Here is a 24,557-nt window from a genome sequence, read left to right as displayed (position 1 = left end):
CTGCGAGGTGAGAGCCTCTGCCCCCCTCCCCTCAACCTCCCTGGCCGGGGCCCTCCTGCCGGAGCGGGGCTTCCAGTCGCTGGGCTTCTAGCTCGGCTGCCTTTTCCTCCAGTCTGTCGTCGAGAGGAACGTTTATGAGTTGTTTGTAGTCCTTTTGCCTTTTGTTCCACTCACGCCTCTGCTGCCTGTCGTCTTTTTTCCCTTCCCATGTTCTTTTCCACTTTCCCGTCTGTCTATCCGTGCTTGCTCCTGTCTGTGTCCCTACCTCTTAAGGTACGTCCTTATTCTGATCTCCGTCCTGGTTATGCCCCCCAGCACACATACCTCTTGCCTTCCTTTCTTCTGGAGCACAGAGCTCTCTGCCCCCCAGTTCTGGCAGCTTTCGGTGCAAGAGACTCTCCTGAGTAGATTCTGGATACGTGTGGCTTTTCTGATCAGGTCTTTGGAGAGTTGGAGCAGAACACTTGTCTTTCTCTTCTTTTCAGCATTCTCTGTCTGATAGAAGAAGTGGTTAGGATGGCATTCACACTTAGAGTGGGGCTGTTGGGAGGGTGTTTTATTTGATGTTGCTTTTCTACGATATTGCACTGTGCCTTGGAGCTGCCCTTGATTGCTAAGAGCTGCCTGTTGATGCAGAACTGGTGACCAGGGCCATAGTTTGAAGCATAAGCAGGAGCACATCAGATGAGCATTTGGAGTGTCGCTCTAAGCTTACCGTGTTAAATCTGTGCTGAGCTGGCCCTGTATAGGGGTGATTTGACACAGCAGAGAAAATGGATGGGGACTTGTTTGGATCCAAGGTTGTGGGAGCACATGCGAGAAATCCCCCTTCCTTTTCAGAGGAGCTTAAAATGTCAGCATGAAATTGTGAGGATTTTAAACGTAGGATTTGTTTGAGTGTCAGACAAAATCTTTATCCTTATAAAGCTGCAGGAAAAGTAAACCATATTTAGAAAATAATGCTGCTTCTAAAATGGGAATTTTCTGAAGTGCTAGTACTGTTACTGGCTGGCACAGCATCAGCAGAGGTGTCAAAATGAACTTGATTTTAAGGAGGGACTTGTAAACTAGGCTATTGTGTGTCCTGTATGTCTTCACTCTGATTTTCATGTGCATTCAAAAATCATTTGCTATAATGATTTCACTATCTTCAGCTGTCTTGCACCAAAATAAATCCCTCTAGATCATCACAGTGTTTTACTTGGATGCAAGTCAGACTTGCAGAGATTATGGAATAGAGCATGTTTTCTTTTCAGCAGATTTTATTGGGAGAGTGTTCAATGAAATAAGTCACTTCATAATGAGACCAGAATGGGCAGGAAAAAATATCAATTATAATTACGTGTTATGCGTGAGCTGGCACTGCTCTGTTTTGAGTCTTCAGTGGTGTGTTTAGTTGTCCATTGCTGAGATATGTAAATTCCTAGGAAAGGAACTGCTTCACATGAAGAAGGTTGAGTCCTTTTATAAAAATTCTTATCTAATAGACTGTTCAGATGCTCCCTTCATAGTAGTTCTTGCCAAGAAGGAACCTCCTGCATGCACTTTTAACTGTCGTGAAAAATAGTGGTGTTTGAACATGAGGTGAATGTGAGAGCGACTTTGTCGTGACCTGACATAAGTTGCTAACTGTTTTATCTCCATCATGGTTTATGCAATAGTACTCAAAACGGATTATCCACACTAGGACTGATTTTGGTGCTGGTTTCTGATCCATTTTGAACCTGAAGGCAGAGCTTAATAAGATGTGATTTGTGTAAGGTCATAGTATTCGCAAATGGAAAGAAGGTCCATCAGACGCGCTTTTTTTTTTTTTTGTAGGATTGATTTTGGGTGGAGAAATGTTGCTTATTATTATTCTTTTTTCTAGCCTTTTTTTTTTTTTTTGCTTTTAAGCCTATATATGTATTTTCACCTTGTTCAGCTGAGCAAGGAGCTGAACCAAGAGGAATTGGCTTTTGGTGAAGCTGCAGGCTGTGCTGGGCAGAACAAGTGCAGCTGAGCCTTTAGTGGCTTTAGCGTCAGGCAGATGTTGCCAGAGAAGATGTTCTGGCCCCGCTCTGATATGCGGATCCCTTGCTTGTCCTGCTGCCTAAAAGCAATGTATGGTGGGCTAGAATAACCAGTTTGGGAGCTGCTGCACATCCATAGCTTGAACTTTTAATTTCTGCTTTCAGGCTGAAAGATCAGGCACACCTTTGACATGGTAACTTTATGCATCCTTTCAACTAGTGTGGTTCTCTTTACACTACTGGGTGTGAGCTTATTAAGTGTGCACTGTATGGAGAATGGTGCAAAGTTACACGTTCTTGTGGTGCGAGAAAACAAAAAGAAATATTTTCAATAATGGCTATGGACCAAGCTGCCTCTTGCTGTTTGAGACTGTCGGTGTACACTGGTAGTATTCTATTTTTAGCTGTAAAATGAAAAGACTTGGTTTCATGTTCTAGGAATGTTCGGAGTGGATTTATCCCTGTGGTTACTATTCACAGTTTCTGTTGATTTCTGACCTGCTTACATTTAGTGTTTATAGGTAAGCGTAGCTAAAGTTACTATAGTAGACAGATACTTTTCTGTCTTTTTCATGAGAATTTTGCCATTAATTCATAGGCACAGTAGATGCCTAGGTGTGACTTTTGTGCTGTGGAGGTACTGCAGGGTGCTGTACTTGCCTGCTGCAGGTAACCAACCTTCTCTGAAGAATGCGATTGCTTCAGGCTGCACAGCAAAAGGGCAGATTTCAAGCCTGAAATTAATATAGGGCACTAGACGGACTACTGGGGTTTTAATACTGGAAAGAGCACTCAATAGTTCTTTTGACCTTTCACGGATAACCATGAGGATGTTTTAAGACTAGAAAATGGAATACTCGGTTTTATTTCAAGATGACTAGAGGAAAGTTGGCATAGATTTATTTAATGAAATGCCATTTTACTAGACAGTATTCAACAAGAGGGATTAATCCTTTGGTTATCAAAAGTGGTAGTGTTACCGTGGCTAAAGAAGTTGCCATTCATCCACTGAGGGCTATTGAATGACAGCTTACGCTTTTCTTGCTGTCAGTTGTGAAATAAAAATGCAGAGAGTATTTAAGGTAATGAATTTTGGTAATTGCAACTATCGGGGAGACTGTAACTGCAGTTACTAAGTGAATAGAAAGTCAGTTAATTCAGGCTATCTGTATTTTAGGTTCTTCTTAGTGGCTTCTTTTCAGATTCTACCATGAGTCTCTGTGAAGTAGCTTTAGGCCCTCTTGTAGATCTCTTCAGCAAACATCCCAGATGCTGAGGGGAGAGGAAGGAATGAATATTCAACTCTGTTAAGAAGAAAGTCATCAAAAGTTTTTACAGTTAAGAGCAAAGTCCATTTCCAGAGCCAGGCTGGAAACGTAATCTGCCCCTTAGAGCTGTCACCTGGTCACTCATGTGCATCAATACTAAGGAGTGTGTGGGATCTTTTGTGAAAGATTTTCTTAGCTATCGTTAAACGGAAGTATCAAATATCATTTCCAGTCACTCATTAATTGTTAACGTTCACAAAGAATGCATGATATTTTTACTGAGTTAAACTAGTGCAGGCTCCGATTGTAACTTACTAATAAATGTGAACTAAGGATTTTGAGACTGTGTTTTGTCATTCTTTTGGGATAAAGCATCTTTGCTTGTGGGTCTCTCCTTCCAGCCCCATTTTTTGCCCAGCATCTAAATTTCTGTGAGGGCAGAACTGTTAGTGATATGTATCTTGACTTCAGCACTTTCAGAACTTAAGACTTTTGCATAAATCTCAATGACTTTATCAACATTCTGTACCTTATAAACTTGGCCTTATGATTAGGTAGATATGTATAATATATTTGTACTTACATATACACATATACTAGGTGTGTGTGTATATATGTATATAACATTTTATGTATGTGTAAACAGAAAGATTTTAATTTCTTGTGTTACCTAACAGGCTAGGTTAGCTAGACTTCTTATTGTAAGATGAAATTTTATCTGGTGGTTTTTTTTTTTATTTGCATTTGATCATCATTTTTTGACAACGCTTCTGAGTTCCTATACTCTTTGGGTAAGCTGTTTGTGCTGCAGGCAGATTTGTTTGATAAATGAAAGAGTACCTAGATTCTGTCAAAAAGTCGATGAATAAAAATTTATATGAGGAATGAATGGAAAATGATTGATCAAAGCTGGAAACAAAATGTTTTTGGTGCTTGCAGTAGATGTCAAATCCAGCACTGCTTACCACCACTAATCTTGATAAATCTAAACCAATATTGTAGGAAGACAAAAAGGGGAGTAATGTACATATGTTCTAAAAAAGTAGCAACTAATGAAAGCTTCAAGCTAGCTGACGAGCAAATCTAGAGTTCATTTAACACAAAGATCATTATATGATCTCTGGTGCTGGGTTTGGTGGGGTTGTTTGTTTGTTTTTGTTTTCTTCCCATGTAACTTTCTGTTCCTTGCTGACTGACTCCTAACAAGTCTAATATGACAGAATTCGAGCTTGCAAGCTAGCTGCACACCACATTTCTTATTGGTGAGTAATGTGCTGAGAGCCGGGACTCGTCTCTCTCGCCAGCTTAGCTCACTGCCTGTTCCAGCCTTTTCTTCCTCTCTTCCGTAATGTTTTCCTGCCTTATTATGAGGGTTGCTAGTGCAACGTAGTGCAGTGTTAGAGGCTGAATTTGTTGAGTTCTTTATTATTAGTGAGTCTGTAAATGTTCTTGGTTTTGTGTTTCTGTCTTCAAGAATGACCTAATGGTGAGGATTTGGCATTCTGTGTAGTAAAGTTTCAGTCTTTATCTGTAAATTTTCAGACTTCACCTTAAAGAACAGCTTTGAAAAAGCTTTCTTCTCTTGAGGGCTGACACTGGTGAAGGTTGTAAGTTACTAATTAAGGTGTGTGAACAGAGGTTAATGCTAAGACTATTAGTGTATGCTGTGCCCATGCAGGAGAAGTCTCCTGGTTGACTTTGTGGTTAGGTCACAACTTAAAAATGTAGTAGCTGAAAGGCTTCTAAAAAGAACTAACACCACCACCACCACCCCTTTTTTTTTTTTCCCCCTGAATAAGCTCCTATTTACAGGTAGAGGGAAGAGCTTCCTTATTCCTGTCCCTTTGTTAGCAAATGAAGTTCTGCAGCAGGCAAGGTAGCCCTTTGTATGTCTTAGTCTGACAGCAGTTGTTGCAAAGCTTTTGCTGTTAGCTTTATAATGTGTTTTGGCTATCCCTTCTTGGTGTTCCATTTGACTTCAAATTACTGTGGTATGTTTGATGGATCAAAGATTATTTTTTTTCCTAGGGAATATGAGGTTACTTCATTTCCATCTGCCAAGAACTTAAAGGACATTTTAAAAGATTGGCTGTTTAAAATACCTGAAAAGGAAGAGGGTGGAAATTTGGTGCACTTTGCTAAGAGTGAATTTTTATTTTTAAATGCTTTCTCTCCCACCATAAACTAAGGTCAAATCACCTAGCATGGTTTAGGCTTAAATGAAGAGAAGTTCCTTGAAGGCAGCAGTTTCGGTCTGAGCATCAGCAGCTGTTCCCAGCTTTTTTCTGTTCTGTATTATGCAGGGGAAATAAGTATGGTCATTACTAACTGCTTTCTGTTCTCAGGTGGTTGTTTCTTTTAGAGTCCATTTAAAAGATCCTTTTGCTTTTCCGTTACCCTTTTGGAAGGGATCGCCAAAGTTCAATAACTTCTCTTATGCTGTCTTCTTGAGAACGTCAAGTATAATACAAAGCTAGTAACAGGCAGCAGTAGTTCACCTAATGCAGATGCCAAGTTTGACGGCTAGGCGGCGGTTGCTCATTTAAACTGCTGCTAATGTTGCAATGAATACCCTTGCGCAGGGAAAGAAATCATGTAGAAATACTCACCAAGATCCCTGCTGTGTCTCTGTTGGGCATGCCTTGCCTATTAGGAGAGGAAAATTATGATTTGATTTCTTTAAAAATATGTTTGACTGACATAACCTCCTTTCAAGTAGAAAGTTAGTTAAGACTACTAATAAAGGTTTGGTACTGTGTGCATTTTCATTCATCTAACAATGCTTTTCATACTTTAAAAGACCCAAACCACGGCATTTCTTGAAGGATGGCTATCTGTGCATGTCTTTGTATTGTTGTATCTGTTTTCATATTGTGGTTTTAAGTGACAGCACTTCTGGCAAATCTTCAGCACATTCTGTTAGAGTTCTGCTGAGCTATTACTAAATTATTATGGTATCTCATGAATAGCTAATACTGCCTTGGGGCCTGTTCAGCCTACGGAAGAGCAGTGGACAACAGAATAACCATGAGCCAGCAATGTGCCCTGGTGGCCAAGAAGGCCAATGGCATCCTGGGGTGCATCAAGAAGAGTGTGGCCAGCAGATTGAGAGAGGTCATCCTTCCCCTCTACTCTGCCCTGGTGGGGCCATTGTGTCTTATTCTGGGCTCCCCGGTTCAAGAAGGACAGGGAACTGCTAGAGAGGGTACAGCAAATGGCTGTGAAGATGATTAGGGGACTGGAACATTTCTTATGAGGAAAGGCTGAGGGACTTGGGTATTTTTAGTCTGCAGAAGAGAAGACTGAGGGGGGATCTTATCAATGCTTATAAATACTTAAAGGGAGGGTGCCGGGGGGTGGGAACAGTCTTTTTTCAGTGGTGCCTAGTGATAGGACAAGGTAATGGGCACAAACTTGAATATAGGAAGTTCCATCTTAACATGAGGGGGAACTTCTTTACTTTGCAGGTGGCAGAGCACTGAAACAGGCTACCCAGAGAGAGAGGTTGTGGAGTCTCCCACACTGGAGACATTCAAAACCACCTGGATGCCCTCCTATGCAACTAGCTGTAGGTGTCCCTGCTCTGGCAGGGGGCTTGGTCTAGATGATCTCCAGAGGTCCCTTCCAACCCTGACGATTCTGTGAAGAATAAGTTGTTCCTCCTTGAACTTAGATCAGTTTAAAATCCATAGAAGAACCTGTAGCAGACACGACATAGGTTAAAAAGCCACTTAACTTATTATGTCATTTGTGTATCTAGTATCACACATATGTACATCGTTATATATGTTTTTCTTTTAAGGTCTGTGGGGGACAAGACTTATGGAAGAAAGCAACACGAGCAGAGAGCGATATCTGAAAAGTGTTTTACGGGAATTGGTTACGTACATGATTTTCCTTGTGGTCTTGTGTGTCTGTAAGTACTGTGCAGCTTTAATGCATCCGATTCTATAGTATCTGCTGGCTGGCTGTGATTCCAGAATGAAGGTTGTTTCAGTGATGTGGAAGAAATATTAATGGGCAGACGTGTGGACAAATATTTGGAATTAAATCTTTCTTTTGTTTCTGCGCATGGATTGTTGCTTGAGATTGAAAATACTGCAACTTACTGCACCTTAACAAGTGTTGAACACTTAAGCAGGGTGATAATATATTTATTCTTTGTTTTTAGGGAGCATTTTTTTAATGTAGTACCACATTGCAGTGTAATGTTTCTCCTATGCTTTTTGAAATCACCAAACAGAACTGTTAAATGTGAAGAGTAGGAGTTAGTCATGCAGGACAAAAAATTAAATCAGTGAGTTTCAAATTTATCACCAAGCTTATGTACAGATCATTCTAAGAATAAAAGTTCTTGATAATGGTTGGAAAGGCAGAGATAATGCTAGCTACTTAGTTTAAATATCTGATAATCTGTGTTTACATGATGCTGGATGTTTTAAACACGTCTGCAGCCTATATATACTCAAGTGTATATGGATCACAGCTGGAGACTTCCATGAATTAAGTGTGTCACTTGTTTTGTTGTCTATGATATATGAAGTATCATAACACTATAAAACACAGAAGAGAGTAACAGTCAACCTACTTTTTAAAAATTATTATCATCATTATTATTTTATTTTATTTGGCTTTTAAGTAGGTGACTGCTTTAAGGTAGGTGCTCTAGAATCAACACTGAAGATAATATTAGCAGATTCTACTAAATACAGACTTAGAACAGAAGTGAGGAGCTTGATGGATCTCCAGCCTCATAAACAGTAATATTCCTGGACCCAAACGGAGTTTAAAAAAGCAGCCTGAACTGAATTTGTGGTTCTTTTCTTAGGGTGAAGAACCTTAGTGGTGGAGCACAGATAGTACAGGATGTTTATCACAGGCCTCACACAGCAGCATGAACAGTAGTGTCTGATATAACATACCAGTTCTGAGAGCAGTTGTCTTTTCTGGCCTTGGGAACTTGAAGCCCTTATACAGTTCTATTTCAAGATTTCTAGTTTTTTTCCAGTTAATAGTCAAAACAAGGCATGTTCATATATTTGCATAAAAATAAGCAAGACAGTGCAAAATACAACTTACTACAGAGTTGTGAAATAGATGTTTTATTTGGTTACTAGGGACAATAACAACAGAAACTATGCATTAAGTTAATGTTTGGAAAGCTGATACATTTCAAGCCTCCAATTTATAGTGTGGGCAGTTCTGTTCTAAATATCCCAAATGTCGGTGACAATTAAGTTGCTGTTTATGATCAGTTGTAACAGAAGAAGGTGATGTTTTTATTATTTGTCAGACAGAATCTTGGAGTGGCAAAGAAAACGCAAAACTACACTGGTAGATTGGCTCTGTGAGAGCAAGTCTGCCCTGCTTGTCTGGAGTAGAATTACTTAAAAAAAACCCCAAACCTCAAACTTTATACCATTTACACAACTGTTTTGGTGTTGTACTGCAAGCATGGTTATATACTAAATATCATGGTTTTTTTTCCTTCCTGAATCCATTAAGAATGCTTACTGCAGGTTTATGGACAAAGTAGCGTAAGACTGCTTGTGGCTGGTATGCTGTACCAGCAGGAGACGTGACCAACGAGGGACTTGAAATTAAAATAAAGTGAAATTGGTTTCAGCAGGCAAAGTTTGACTGTAGGCTGTTAACAATATGTTTTTCTATAGGAAAAAAAAAATTGTTAATAGAATAAAGGAAAAGTATAGTGTGTTAAATATCTACAGATATTGTGAACTCAGTAGTATTTTTTTTTTAAGTACTACCCTTTTTAATTTCAACATTTAAGCAATAACTGTGGGACAGACTGGTCTGTGGCTTGGCATGCCCTAGGAGAGAGTTTTCCTAGGAGCAGGGTAAATGCTATGGGCGTTTCTTGTACTCTTGTATTTTCGAGAGTACATATTTAGAGAGAATCCAGCTATTGTGTGGTCCTGTGATACATTCCATGTGCAATAGCAGAAGTCTATTAAAAGTAGTTCTGGTTCTCCAGTGTCTAAAGAAAACTACATTTTCTTTCCTGTGATAAAATATTTTTATAAAATTATCAAAACTGATGGAGATTGTTCAGTGTAGACTAAATCTTTCAGGCTTCTCTGAGTTTTAGGTATAAAATGGTTTTAAGTATTTATAGGCAGTAACAGTATCAGTGCCAGAGACTGTTCTCCCAAGCCATCTTGGCTTTGTACATCATTTTATAATTTATGCTCTGTGGTCCTCGGCCAAATGCTTGGCCCAGTGTGAGGAAAAGAAGTAACACAAAGTCATTTATTTTCTGTGGGGAGATTCTCCTAGAAACACTGCATGTCTTGGGTGGAGTGTCGTTGTCGTAGGTGGCTAATGTCATTCACAGTGCCCTGCGATATTCTGGTTGACCGTCATTGTCTGCTCAAGCAGGTCATAGTTCTCCTGAGGTCTTGTGCCATTTGTGTCAGCCTTCTATGGATACCTTGGATAGCACAAGTCACCTGAGAAGGCACCAGCTGCCTCTCTTCAGCCTGCTGAATCATGCCTTTGTTTTTCTTGAAGTTAGCTTTTATAAAAGCACTAATAATAGAATGAGGTGTGGGAAGGAGAACTCAGTATTTTAAACTGATTGATCAGTCTATTCACTGCTTTTTGTATTTTAATCACAGTTGACAGACAAATGCTGCTTGGTGTGTATTTTGTTTTGTTCTGAAGCTTAAACTTTGCAGTGCAAAATCTATACAAACACAACCTGATGTATTCAAACCAAAACACGTAAAATACTCTTTCTCTTTTTTCTTTTGTTTTTTTCTTCTCCTTTTTTTTCTTCCCTTTCTCCAACCCCTTTACCTCTCACTACTTGCCAAATCTTTTGCAGTGACTTATGGGACAGTGAGTTCCAGTATGTACTATTACACAAGGGTTATGTCGCAGCTCTTCCTGGAAACACCTGTATCAAAAATGGAGAAAACTGATTTCAAAACTTTGTCCACAATGGATGACTTCTGGAAGGTAGTCTAAAAGCAATTTTTTGTCTTTGTTGCAGTGATTTGCTTGTCCTGTCATGGCCTGTAAATTTAACCTGCAGGATCTTTTTTCTAATGTGGTAGGGGTTGTGCATGAAGATCTGTGTGGACAATGTCAAAGCCATGGAACAAAATAGGCCCTTAATAGGTGAAAGTTTAGAACCCAGGTTATGCTAGTGGGGCAGGGTAGCGCAAGGTTGCAGAATGTCTTTGGAGGACAGGTAACAGTAAGGCCTTGTGTGAGAAAAATTATCAACTGCAATTCTAACAAATACGTGGAATGAAGACCTATAAAACCAGCGCTGGAAACATGCAAGCTAAAATTCTGTCTTCCTCTTCAGTTCACAGAAGGCCCTTTGCTGGATGGTCTTTACTGGGAGATGTGGTACAACAATAAAACCATGGCAGAAAACAAAAGCTTCATTTATTATGAGAACCTGCTCCTTGGGGTGCCTCGCATTCGGCAGCTGAAAGTGAGGAATGGTTCATGCTCTATACCTGAGGATTTAAAGGATGAAATCAAAGACTGCTATGATGTCTATTCTGTAGCTAATGAAGATACTGCTCCTTTTGGACTTCGGAATGGAACAGCGTACGTAGTATTCCTGTAGACACTTTGCTTCCCATGCCCTGACCTGGGTTATGCTGAATTATACAGTAAGTCACTTGGCAAAGGCAACTCTGCATTTGCTGTGTGTTCTGTCTGTAAAGCCAGGTAAATCCAGAGCAGTTGCGAGTTCTGCTCATGGAGAAACCTTTCTGAACTTGGAGAGGACTGTGCTCTTACTCCACTGGAGTTTAGGTGCTGTCATTGTGCCTTCGGTAGCTGTTATGCTTGGGAGACACGCTAGGCTGAGTGCAGAACTGCAACTCATGAGTGCCCGTTCTGTAATTCCAGATTGTGTTACTTCAGTGAGTTTCACCGAATTGTCTTCCCTGGCTAAAAATGGGAATAGCACTGCCTCTCTTGGAGGACAATGTGTGAGTTGAACTGTAAAAGGTGTTGAAGATGGAACATAACTATATAATTGCCAATTTAGTTTCTTTCCCTGAGGACAGAAATTCTGTGTGAGTGGATTGATGTGTTCTCTTTTCACAATTAATATACTTGTGACCCATCTTTCTATCTCTATTTTGTTGTGTTAGTCAAAGGAACTTTGTAAGCTCTTTCTCCAGGGTATATTCAAACTTTCTACAAGTATCTCTTAAATTAAAGCAGCTTTAAGTAACTGATAGGGGTTTTTTTTGGTCAGGTTTTGTTGGTGTCTGTTTTGTTGATTGTTAGTTGAAAGTAGAAAGACTAATGTGCTGTGTTTCACTTCTGAACTAGTTGGACGTACACCAATGAGAAGGATTTGAATGGGAGCAGCCATTGGGGCTTGATTGCCACATACAGTGGGGCTGGTTATTACCAAGACCTCTCAAGGACCAGAGAAGTAACAGCTGTGCAGATCGCTAGCCTTAAGGAGAACCTGTGGCTGGACAGAGGGACCAGAGCAGCTTTCATTGATTTCTCAGTATACAATGCAAACATCAACCTATTCTGTGTGGTCAGGTATGAACAGAACCATGACAGTGTTCAAATTGCATGGTGTAGGATGTAGACTTGAGGTTTTCTTGTGATTGCTTTGTTTTGAGGACATGGGTAAGCATATGTTTTATATAAAGGAGACGGGCAGCTGAAGTGGCGTGTTTCCCTGTCAAAGAAGTGAGACTCCACATGGCAACTGCGTTCACCATCTGGAGGCAGTTCTGACTTTCCTGATGCCACAATACAGTTTGCAGGTGCAGTTTGCAGGCAACTTCTCTAGAGAGTTGGCTTATTAAAGTAAATACATGCATATACAACATCAGTCTTCAGTTTAGACAGCATGAAACAGGTGCAGATGAAGACAGGTCTTCCTGTTTTCTCACTGTTCCTGAAGTGCCTTGGGTTTTAGTCAAAATTCAGAGCGGCCAGGTTTACACTTTCTCTTCTGTGTAGTGTCTTCTCTGAATCATATGTGGGCTTTTGCCTGTTTCCATTATTTAAATAATTATGTAAATAACCCCGTGTATCTTTTAGTAGTGCTTTTCATCATTGCTGTGTAAATAAATTTTTTTTTTCTTTGCCTTTTTTTAAATGCAGGTTGTTAGTGGAGTTTCCAGCGACTGGAGGCCTTGTTACATCTTGGCAGTTTCAGCCAGTGAGGCTGATTCACTACATCTCTACTTTTGATTTTTTCCTGGCAGCCTGTGAAATGGCATTTTGTCTTTTTGTTCTTTATTATATGGTGGAAGAGATCTTAGAAATTCACATTCATAGACTGCATTACTTCAGAAGTCTCTGGAATTGCCTTGATATCCTTATCATTGTGGTGAGTAATCTTTATAACAAGGCTAAAATTGCTTTCTGAAATGCACTTTGTGGGAGATGTTAATGACTCAGTATTCCTAGTGTGGTTTTAAGGGATAGCGCCATCATTAGGAAGGATACTTACAGACTATTGGGCTATTCAGTCTGAGTAAGACCATTTTAGTCTGCGTTGAAAAGCTGGTGTGTTTTGCAAACTCACTAGCTCTGTCTTTGGTGGTTTCAGCCTTCACGTTCTGGTGAAAAGTTAGAGTATTTGTCCAGTATGCTTTTTCACAGCATGGCCATTATGTGAGGTAACAAACTCGCCTTCATTTCTCTTCTACATATCTGATACAGACTATTGCAGTGGCTTTCAAGTAAGAAAATCATCTGCTTTAAGGCAGTGATTTGCATTTGGAGGAGTGGGACTGGGAATTGAATATGTCTGCAAAGAACCACAGAGACTTAATGTGGTATTAAAATACTCACCAGCTAATGCCAAGTTTGAAGAAGTGTCTCAAAATTGTAGAGTGCTAGCAGCTGTCAGGGCTGCTTTCTTTGTTAAGTGGACAGTGTTGCACATCAGTAATCTTGATGTAGCAGAAAATCTGAGCTTTGAATTTAAAGCTACATAATATAATTCTCTCTGGACTTACAACAAGCTGTGCTTACCAACAGTATACAAAGCCAGCAGTGCTGAAACAGTTCCAGTCCCACACCTGTTTTATATCTTCAGGCTTGGATAAATCAAAGGTTTGAGTCTTGAAGTTAGTGTCTGTGATCTAGAGAAATCATACTTGCGTCAACAGTGCTTTGGAAATGAAGGTCCATTTAGGAGGATTTTTATGTGAACTGTGTGCCATTTGTTATACTTAACTACAAGGGCAGGAATAAGGTGCTTTGCTGTTAACGGTCAGTGAAATGTTTTCATGTAAAGTTCGTGTAAAATTCAGTTCACACAGTGAGTCAAAATTCTATGTTTATACCTTGTCTGTTTAAATTTAGGGTTATGTACTTTATGACTCTGTATACACTATGAATTATTCACTTACACTAATAAAAAGTACATTTGCAGAAATCAAAGCAAGAACCTTATCTGTATGGTAAAACTACAGCTTCCCTGCTGTTCCTTGTTCTGGGCAATAGTGGTCAGTCTGTATTGCAGAGAAACTCTAGTACCTTTTTGGCTACTGCCATCTTTCTGCTCTCCTTATCTTTAATGTTTTTCACCTTTGTCTTTTTGAGTTGTCATCTTTCTTTCCTTCTATTTCCTTCTCTGACAGCTTAATTTTTCTGAGCCTGCTTGGCTTCACCGTCATCTTTTTCTCTTCATTGCCACAGTTGAAGATTTCTAAATCTTCTTACTCCCAGGCTATTTGTCTGTAGTCTGGGGCTAGAATGGTTTTGTTGTGAAATGCATTTCCTTGGACGTCCAGAAATTCTAGTTTGTATCTTATCTCAAACAGTGGCCACCGGGCTGTTACGTTACTCTAGAGTGAAAGGTGGTGAAACCTGGCCCCCTCCAGCCTCTGCAACTGCCTGGTCCTAACCACTAATGGGATCAGGGACCAGTGGGGTTGTCCCTGAGGGATTGTGAGAAGCTGGGATCAGTGATTATTTTTTTTTTTTTTTTTATTATTTTATTTTATCCCCCCTCCGACTCTGTGCAAACCCTAGTTGTTATTTTCTTGTTTGAAACTTCAGCTTTGTAGTGAGGACACCTTGAAAACAATATATTTGCTTTTACTTAAGGGTCACACTATAGTGGTGCTATAAATAACGTGAAGTTCCTCTTATCGTAACTTTGTGATGTATGTATGTATGTGGCTAAAACAAGTTGTTTTAAAACCCTAATCACCTTTTGTAAATTTGCATCTTTCTTTTGTATTCAGCTCTCTGTAGTAGCTATAGGAATTAGCATCTATAGGACTTCAACTGTTGATATGCTCCTGAAGAAGCTGCTGGAAGATCAGAACTCATTTCCCAATTTTGAACCTTTGGCGTATTGGCAAATGCAGTTCAACAACATTGCTGCAGTCACTGTGTTTTTTGTCTGGATTAAGGTAACTCCGAGACACGCATCCTTGTTGTAACACTAGAATGTAAGCAGTATTCTGAGTTTTGAGGTTTAGTTATGTTTCTCCTAAAACTGGTCATGCAGGAAGTCAGAGCACAGGCGTAACTTCTTGCAGATTAAAAGCAAGGTTGTAACTTGCCACAGGTTTAGTCAGCCCTTGTTTAAGTCTAGAAGATGGAGGCAGTGCTGGTGCTTTGTCACAGCAGACGCATAAAGAAATGTTTTCATTATTCCTGAATTGGTAAGTCAGTAATTCTTACAGGGTACTGCTTTTTCCTAGCCTGGTTTAACTGTGCCCATTTTATCTATTCAAAACTTCTGAATTGTTAGAAGGTTTGGTGAAGCTAGTTCAATTCATTTGAAAACAGGATATATTACTTTAGTTAAGTTTAACTTCTTTCTTTTACTGCCTCCTTTCTACTGATAGTTCTTTTCATGTCCATACTCATTTTCCTGTCCTCTGTATGTATAAAGTTGCAGGAACTTTTAGTTAATAAACTGTCTAATGGGGGAAAAATGTAAGATCAATGATAAGTGAATTTCCACTCTGATACTCCAAACTGATACCTAGGTGTTTCAAGCAAGTTAGCTAATCTCTTACTGGTTTGTAAGACAAGGTTGCATCTACTTAGTGCATCATGGGGTAAGAAATAAAGTGGCTCATTATAAGAAATAAAGGTAAACTGCAGAGTAACAGAATAATGCAGGTTGGAGAGGACCTCTCTCTAGTCCAACCACCTGCTGAGAGCAAAATCAGCTGTGAGATCTTTTCTTGCATTTTACGACTTCGTAGCTAATATCTTCATTGAAGAAAAAGAGAAATAAATAGGCTTTTGGAAGTGTTTCTGTAACAATGCTCTGAAGCCAGGGTGCCAAATAGAGGAGTGAAAAAACAAACAAACGTACAACCCCACACCCAAACAAGAAGTTGGCATTCTCACAGAATTTTCTTCACATTTCAAGCCTCGGTGGTTTTAGGAAGTGATGTTTTTCTAAGTGTAAATTAACTGACTTTGTCTCCAGTCAAATTCAGTAAGATGTCATTTGTAAAAGTTTGGAGAGTGATTGTGTTAAGGAATTTTTGTTTTCCTTATCTTTACAGTTGTGTTTTTTTTTTTTCTTTTAACAGCTTTTCAAATTTGTTAACTTCAACAGAACAATGAGTCAGTTATCCACTACCATGTCTCGCTGTGTCAAAGATGTTATTGGCTTTGCTATTATGTTTTTTATTATTTTCTTAGCATATGCTCAGTTGGCCTATCTGGTCTTTGGCACTCAAATCGATGACTTCAGCACTTTCCAGGACTGCATGTAAGTACAAGAATAAAAAATGCAGAGAATTTCTCAGTACACTGGTAAAGGGATTTGGTTGCTCCATCAAAGACCAGACAAGTCCTATGACATCCATCTAAACAGATAAGATGCAGATGTATCACTGTTGATGTAGCTCAGTAGCATATGCATTTTTTTGATAACATTTTGATTCAAAAGTCATCTTTGCTGTGAGATTAAAAATATACTATAGTTAAATCGGTGAGCTAAAAATGGCAGGTTTTGGTTGGTGGAAGTGACATGAGTTTTATAACAATTGGTCACGTTCCTAGACAAAGCAGTAATTCTATTCAGCAGCTGAATGATTATGTGCTAACTTATGTTTGTAATGCTTACTGACATATTGTATGCATAATAATGCTGTGTTCCAGGTAGTATGTATAGTTGGTTGACTTACAAACAGTGTGTGTTTTAGCCAACTAGTAAATTTGTAAGTATCTGGTAAAATGCAGGAGAGAGATAGGACTTAACGTAAGGTTGTTAATCAGTTTTTCCTGTATTGATTTGTTACCACATAACCTGATTCTAACTGAGGTAATTGCGAAGCTGTTCAGTTATCGATTTCTCCCTGGTGGCTTAAAGTGGGGCAGTGTTGCAAAAAGTTTCTTGTAGAGAAGTGGAGGAACTTGAAATATGCTGATGGTGCTGTGCAGTGCCAAGGTTTTTGCAGCCTTGGTGCTTCACAGACAGCTTTAGAGGGAGAGGGGCTGGGGTAGTACGTATGTGAGAGGCAGGAGGGATGGGAGTGGGTCTTAAAACTTCACAATGGTAATCATTGGTTTACTCTGCTTCCTGTTGCCCCCTTTATCAGTTCTGACTGTAAGCCAGAAGTAACCACCCTAGTTTTGTTCTCTGTGTGTGGCATCTGACTGTAGGTTTGGTTATCCTTAGAGATGGGCTTGAGGAATTGACTATTGTAGTGCTTGATAAAGTATTATGGTAGCGCAGAGTGCTCTGCTGCCCATGAGTTAGACTGTTAGGGTATAATAAATTGAGAATTCTTGCACAGCTCCATAAGTGGTCTTTTTCAACTCCTGGATGTTTTTTGTTTTTTAAGATTTACTCAGTTCCGCATCATTTTGGGAGACTTCAACTTCACAGAGGTTGAAGAAGCTAATCGAATTTTGGGACCAATTTATTTCACTACATTTGTGTTCTTTATGTTCTTCATTCTTTTGGTATGTACGCCTTTGTTTATGTGGGGTGGGTAGGTGGCTGATTTTGCATCTCATGTTCTTGATTTCTACTGTTATTTGGGGCTTTTTTTTGATAATGGTGAGCGTGCAGTACATGTAGGAGCCTGACTGTTATGTGGCTGGCACTACAGTCTTTCGTTTTTTCTTCATTTAAAGTAGGTTTGCTTTGTATGTTTGCTGCCATTCCCATATGGTTCTCCACATTGGTTTGGGTTTTTTTTAATTTATATTGTTTTATTATTATAAAGAATTTTTTCTTTCTAAAATCTGAATAGTGCCTGGTTGGCATACACAGCAAGCCCCTTATCTTTTTGGTGAAAAGTAGCTGTACTGTTCCATACAGGCTCCTGGTTTATAAAGCGCTCTAATGCGTGGCTGGCTGTGTTTATAATAGCCTAGTTGATGCATGCAACGCACAGCTTGTCTGCTAGAAGAGCCTAATTCATCAGCAGTGCAGCAGCTTTTGCAGGTTTGCCTGCAAAAGCCTCTTTTCTATTGTCTTCCTTCTTCAGGGCAGAGTTGAGCCCTGTCTTTCTCACCTTCCCAGTGCAGATTACCTGTACGCTTTTTGACAAATAGTATTATAAAAAGCTCAGCTTATCTGAGAGGCAGTACGTAGACATGATTATCTTTCACTGGAACAGGTTGCCCAGAGAGGCTGTTGAGGCCCCATCCCTGGAGGTGTTCAAGGCCAGGCTGGATGTGGCCTTGGGCAACCTGGTCTAGTCAGAGGTGTCCCTGCCCATGGCAGGGGGGGTTGGAACTTGATGATCTTTAAGGTCCTTTCCAACCTAAACCATTCTATGATTCTATGATTCTAAAAATAAATTCAAACAGTGAGTAGTATATTGTGAGGTAGTACTTATCTTTTGTATACTCTCTGTTAATACTACTATTGAATTAATATTACGGTCTTACTAATAATTTATATAATAAAGTGGAGGGAGGAGACCTCTCTTTTAGAAAAGTAGGAGAACAAGTAAATTAATTTTTTTTCGCCCCAGTATCTTCTACCTGGATGTAGTTTTCAGTTAGTTTGGTGCTAACATTATAGTAATTTTGTTTCTGATGGTATCACCAGACAGAAGCTGGTATGTGAGCAAGAAATCCTCAGATTATTCCCCAAACTGTGTGTTTTTGTGATTTTGGTGGTTTGATAAAGGTGGCAAGCAGGATTTTACTAACCTTAAAATAGTATAGCAGTCCTGTATCATCATAACTTTTAGAGTTATGTAATGAGGCTTTTTATTATTCTCTGAGATGAGGAGAAATGGCATTCAGATATTATCTGTGGGAGAAGACTCCATCTTGGCTCTTCACTAGTAAGAAAGTGGAGAATTTGAAGTGTTCAGTGAGACGGACTGATGGTCGATCGGAAAATAACATATGGGTCACTCTGACCAAAGAAGCACATGATGCAGGTTTCATACTTGTTTTATAGCACCCCACAAAATCCAGATGAGCAGAGGCTGGTGTCCAGCAAGGGAAAGAAAAATTTTTTTCTAAGGGGTAGCAGAAAAGCACTGGAGTGTAGGGGCAGAGCAGGTTATCCAGAATACTTGCTATAATTTGTGTGCTTATTAATATCTGCATATCCTGTCATTTGGCTGGAATGAAATGTTGCTGTAAGTTCCTTGAGATCAGTCTGAGACCTGGAAACTAAGTTAGGGAAGGTGGGCAGAAAGCACCAACTCTTAGTGTTGGGTAGCTGAAAGCAAAATAGACAGTAGTCAAGTTACCTCTTATTTCTCTGATGTTGGGCAAGAATGCATAAAGGTATGGCATTGGAAGATTGTTCTCCTAAAGCATTTTTTTAAGTCCATGAGGAAATAAGAGGTTAACACTGCCTTTCTGCATGAGAGTGACACATTGAACATGCCACTAAGTTGAGTAATTCTTTTTGAAGTTGCATGTCCAGCTTGCAATTCAGTCATGTTTACTCCATGTTCAGCTTTTTTTTTGAAGTGACAGCATGGCTCAAGTAAATTATATGCTTGGCACAGGGCTGGTGAGACCAATTTCTTCCCTTTTGTCTGGACAAGTGACTGAACTCTTTTCAGAGTTGGTGGCCTACATGCCAAGTGTCTGATTTTAGGCTTTTTTGGTTTTATCTTTAGTCTGAAATGCAAGCAGAGCTGTAACTATATAAGAACTTCGTGCTTGTGCTGATTATTACAGGTTGAACAGTTAACTTGATTCCTCAGGCATTTTTGTTGCCAGCTCTGTTGCTTAGATTAATTCACAGTTGTTATCTGTGTAAGTTTGGCCTTACAGATAGAAGGCCAAACTTAAACATAAAATGTTAAACAGGCATGGTTTATTGCCACTGTTGTGTGTAGGCATGAACCCTCTCTGGAAAGTAATTCTCCAGTCACGTTAGTAAACAGTAGTCTTGATTAAAAGTTGCTATACTGCAGTGCATCGTATTTCAGTATCTCAAGCTCTTGATGTTAGTGTTTATTAAACAGCCTACCACTTTCTCCTGGCCCTTTTTAAAAAAAAATCATGTATAGGTCTGCACATGAAGGTCATAAGACTAGTAGGGCTCAGACTTGTAATTTCAACAAGTCTGAGCCTTGTCAAATGGGCTTTTTCATTTCTCTCATAAACAGAACATGTTTTTGGCCATTATCAATGATACATACTCTGAAGTCAAATCAGATATGGCACAACAGAAGGCAGAAATGGAACTGTCTGACCTTATCAGAAAGGTAAAAGTAACGTTTTATTTGTTTGACACCTCATTCCTCACATCTGAACATAAAATGCTATATAAACCATACAAAGCACAACTGGCAACAGCTCATAAAAATACACATCTCTTATTTAAAATAAGTGGATCTGAGCTGAGTGTAAATTAAATAAATGAAAAAGTATTTTAGTAATCTGAGACTTTGCATTGAATGATCAGCCTGCTGAATATGGCATAGTATTTGTCTGTCTAGTTACGTACAGAAATATTGAACTGATGAAGCTAAACTACGACTTGGTTTGGTCACAGAATTCAGAATTACCTCATTTCAGGCAATAAGATGAGGCAAGTCTTGGATAATGCATTAGGAGCCAGAAAGTTTTGCCTGTTTTATCAGCATTATTTAAAATTGTCACTTAGCTGTCAGTAACTGCCAAAGGTGTCTTACTGGGACAAAATATTCCATTTGTACTGGCCTGCAGTGCAAATTGATTGATGAAAGCCTTAACCTCTAACTGCAAAGATATTTGTGTGTTGCCCATTTAAACACTGAAATAAAAAATGGGCAAACTGGAGGAAGAGACAGATTCTTGCAGGGCTTTTGAAACACACTGAATGATAGTGTACACTAGCTGATTTTTGTAATCAAAAAAGTTATTGGAAATAAAGTGTTAACATTTCACGACAAGTAAAACATGAAATACCACTTTTTCCTTTAGGGCTACAACAAAGCCATGATCAAACTAAAGTTGAGGAAAACAACTGTTGATGACATTTCAGAAAGTCTGAGACAAGGTGGGGGAAAACTAAATTTTGATGAACTCCGGCAAGATCTAAAAGGGTAAGGAAGCGGTTACTTCTTGCCTTGAATAGTATCCCCAGAGACAAGTGGTGTTAAGTCTTTGATGCAAGTTCCTCTCACTTCTGTGATGTAACAAGAGTACGCTAACATGAATAAAGATAACACAGTAGAGTACTTTTCTTTTGGTTAGTGGGTAACAAAGCATGTCCTTTTCCTCTGTCTGGTGGGCCGTTTATGGAAACAGATGTGTATAGGTAAACAGTTTTTGCATATATGTCTGTGGGCATTGCACAAAGGAACATTCAAGCTTGTAGCATGGGACTGTGGATGAAGAGACAAGAGTGGGAAAAGAATGGTCAGTTTGAGGTGGAAGAGAAGTCTTAACTAAGGTGGTCTGCTGAGCTCTGGCCCCTGGCGTCTGCACTATGGCTAGTGTTGCTGCAGTGGGCCAGCATCCCACATCAGAGCAAGGATTTGGTGCTCTGGGGCCCAGCCTCGTTGAGTTGCTGTGTTGTGGGGGAGGAAAGGTCTGAGGAAGCAGAGATCTAAGGCCTTTGAGGAAACAGCAATGTTTCTGTCAGAGCCACTGAAGGAGTTTGTGAACAGGCAGGAGCCCAAAGAAAGGGAACAAATCAAGGAGATGCAAAAGGGGTGGTTGTGAAGCAGCAGGGTGCAGGCTAGGGGAGATTTGTGCTATTAACTAATGAAAGGTGAGGGCTGAGCTTTTTGTTACCAGTGTTGTGAATTTATAGGCAGCACTGGGTTCAGTCATGTCTTTGGCTTGGGGATTAAAGTCTATTCAGAGTGAAGTGTTTTTCTAATACTTGAAGTTTGTTCAGCATCTGAAAACTGGAAAGAAAGGGAACTGTTCTTACTGCCTTTTCAGGAAGGGGCACACAGATGCAGAGATTGAAGCAATATTTACCAAATATGACCAGGATGGGGACCAGGAATTGACAGAGCATGAACATCAGCAGATGAGAGATGACCTGGAGAAAGAGAGGGTGAGCTCAGCATTAGGAGTGGTATGCCACCAGCACCATCTGCCAGTCTTCTCCCCATGCTGGTTTGCTGCCCCACAAGAATCCTTTTGTTTCCCTTCACGCTTGCACTCATCCCTGGCTGTCTGAGCAGAACTGTAAAAAGGCAAAGGGGAGCTTATGGAAGGCAAGAGATCTTAGACCTTGACACCTCAATCTCTTGTGTACAAGTGAAATTCTTTACATCTTCTATGTCTGTGGCTTGTGTTTTCATAAAGGAGGATCTGGACCTGGATAGGAGCTCTCTGCCACGTCCTCTGAGCAGCCGCAGCTTCCCTCGGAGCTTGGATGACTCCGAGGAAGATGAGGATGAAGACAGTGGACACAGCTCCAGGAGGAGGGGCAGCAGCTCTAGTGGGGTTTCCTATGAAGAGTTCCAAGTGTAAGTTTATCCTTCTGAGGGGGGATGAATCTGCATGGTGGTGTCGTCTTTTTTTTTTTTTTTTTAACCCCTTGTGGGTTTTCTTCTTTCAGTTATACAGCAGTCTCTCCTATAATTCTGATTATTAATCAAATTATTCATAAAAGTAAATGTTATGTTGTTAAGGTGCTTCAGTCACTCCTTTTAGTAGCTTTCAAGTAATATCTGAACTGGAAGTACTTTAGAGAGGTTCATGGGAATCAGTTAGAAGACAAAAAATAAATTAAAAAAACCAAACAAAACCCAACAAAAAAGTCGCTGTCCTTAAAACCTGATCATTGAAAAGACGGAGAAAATAGTCATGCTACAATAATACAAGAAGACTTTTTTCTGTTTTTTTTTCAGTAGTAAAATATTGAGGTTGTTTTAGGTTCTGTGAGAACTTCAGCTGTTGGTTTTAGTATGATTAAGTTACTTGTGAGAGTGTATTTTGTCTAAAATCATAGATCTCAATATTAATTAACTATAAGAACAGTAGCTGAATGAAGAATTTGAGTAACTAGAACCAACAAATTTTGATGAGGATGCCCTAAAAGCAGGGAAAAGAGAGTGGATTATGTACTTTGTTTCCCATCTGCGTTACCTCTTCTTGGTCTTGTGTACTTTGTTCCTTCCTGGACAGTAGGAGTCATTTGTGGAAAGTCAGATGCGTGCCTGAATTAAAATGCTGTCTCATCCTTATCTGCTTTGTGTGTTGACGTGCTAGAATGACGCTGACTTAGAAATGTCAGTCACTGAAGCTCATGCTTGTTGCCTTCAGACTCATGAGGCGGGTCGATCGCATGGAGCATTCTATCGGCAGTATTGTCTCCAAGATTGATGCAGTTATTGTGAAGCTGGAAGCAATGGAGAGAGCCAAACTAAAAAGGAGAGATGTGTTGGGAAGACTGTTAGATGGAGTGACAGAGGTAAGAAACCCACCCTCTCTTGTCTGGTGACTATCTGCATGGCTTACCATTGGCACCTCTTCCTACTGCTTGGCTTGGGAAGGTTGAAGGAGTGGTGGTAAAGATAAGGTGGGTGCTTTGGCAGTGGCCAATGGATTTCAGTTTTGTGTTAGGAAAACATGAAATTTAAAACGTGAAATGTTAGGGACGTGATGCAAGTTTCAGATATGACAACCCATCTTATAGCAGGCCTGTGTCATGCTGAGGCAACAGAGCACCATTTAAACCCCTGAACCGGACAGCAATGGTGTTCAGTAGTTGAAGCAGCTGAAGCGTCTTGTTCATCCCTTGGTGTCTGTTGGGATTAATACAAAGCTTTTTATGGACTAGTCTGTTAGAATCTGGGGCATGCAGCCCAGCAGCCCCATGCACCCAGCTCTTCTCCCATGTTGCTTTTGGGATTGTGTGTGGTGGGTGGAAGCGCGTCACTTCTGTCAGCAGGGTTATCTAGATTCTATTACCTCCCCTTCCACCTTCTCTTTCTTGAGGGCCCTTTGGAAGTGGCCAGCGGGACAAACGTGTTATTTATGTGGACACTAAAAACCCGTCAGCTTCCCGATGGAGCAAGAACAGCCAGAACAGGGCTGTTAAGGGGTGGGTGAGATGGACTGTCTTGGTGGGTTACATAGGTCAGGCTTGCAGCTGCCCTGTCACAGATATGGTGTTCCTGGCTGTTACTGTTGTTACAGCCAATAATTCTGCTTGATTCTTGAGATGGGGCTTCCTTGTGGGTGTGCTCTCCTCAATATATTTTACATTTCTGGATATGGATTTAAATATTAGAAACTGTAGTACAAATTGTTCTTTCATAAGTGAAGGTGACAAACTGGGCATTACTTCACTGGAAAGAAAAGAATTTACTACAGTAGCTGTGTTTCTCCACTAGCCTATGGAAGTACTTGAGTGGTGTAACAATTTCCCATGTTTGTATAGATTTTGCTTAGACTACAGTTGGGAAGCTGCGCTTCCAGCTTGTGTCTTTTAATCTGTTTAGGATGAAAGACTGGGTCGTGACAATGAAATCCACAGGGAACAAATGGAGCGACTTGTGCGAGAGGAGTTGGAGCGATGGGAATCGGATGATACAGCATCCCAAATGAGCCATCGGTTGGGAACACCACTTGGACTGAACGGACAGCCTCGTTCAAGGAACTCTCGGCCATCTTCCTCCCAGTCAGATGGTATCGATGGGGGAGGAGGAAATGGGGGGAATAACGTCCATGTGTAGGATTAACTTTCTAGGTGATTCTAAATATTTCAGGGCAGTATTAAGCCAGCAAATACACTACTCCGCTGTTTCCCAGCATGAGGTGATCATCCAGATCAGACTGCTAAGGACAATTTTTGCTGGTGGGCCAAAGCAAATATTCTCTTCATAAGGCATTTTCAGACCTATGCAAGCCATGTGTCACGTTCACGTTACCAGCAGTGAGACTGTCA

At 40.1% G+C, this 24,557-nt stretch overlaps 1 protein-coding gene across 1 annotated transcript; it reads left to right on the top strand.

Annotated features, from left to right (window-relative positions):
- The first annotated feature begins 7,086 nt into the window (after positions 1–7,086).
- PKD2 (polycystic kidney disease 2 (autosomal dominant)) lies at positions 7,087–24,345 on the top strand. The gene is made up of 14 exons (XM_009890769.1): positions 7,087–7,196; positions 10,128–10,261; positions 10,617–10,867; positions 11,606–11,830; positions 12,404–12,632; positions 14,503–14,673; positions 15,817–15,998; positions 17,077–17,197; positions 19,828–19,926; positions 20,627–20,748; positions 21,596–21,713; positions 21,971–22,131; positions 22,931–23,078; positions 24,112–24,345. Exons 1-14 carry the CDS (start codon positions 7,103–7,105, stop codon positions 24,343–24,345), a joined length of 2,289 nt encoding a protein of 762 aa, XP_009889071.1. The 5' UTR covers positions 7,087–7,102.
- The last annotated feature ends 212 nt before the right edge of the window (positions 24,346–24,557 follow it).

This window comes from Charadrius vociferus, unplaced genomic scaffold (genome assembly GCF_000708025.1).
Source record: "Charadrius vociferus isolate BGI_N301 unplaced genomic scaffold, ASM70802v2 scaffold178, whole genome shotgun sequence".
NCBI lineage: Eukaryota > Metazoa > Chordata > Aves > Charadriiformes > Charadriidae > Charadrius > Charadrius vociferus.
This window is presented reverse-complemented; position numbering and strand designations above follow the sequence as displayed.

Bases quoted from the DNA above. Each gene is read 5' to 3' on its own strand.
- PKD2 (XM_009890769.1), top strand. From the start codon at position 7,103: ATGGAAGAAAGCAACACGAGCAGAGAGCGATATCTGAAAAGTGTTTTA. The intron at 19,927-20,626 runs GTAAAAGTAACG...TTTTTCCTTTAG, and splicing joins TGTCTGACCTTATCAGAAAG to GGCTACAACAAAGCCATGAT. The intron at 22,132-22,930 runs GTAAGTTTATCC...TGTTGCCTTCAG, and splicing joins TCCTATGAAGAGTTCCAAGT to ACTCATGAGGCGGGTCGATC.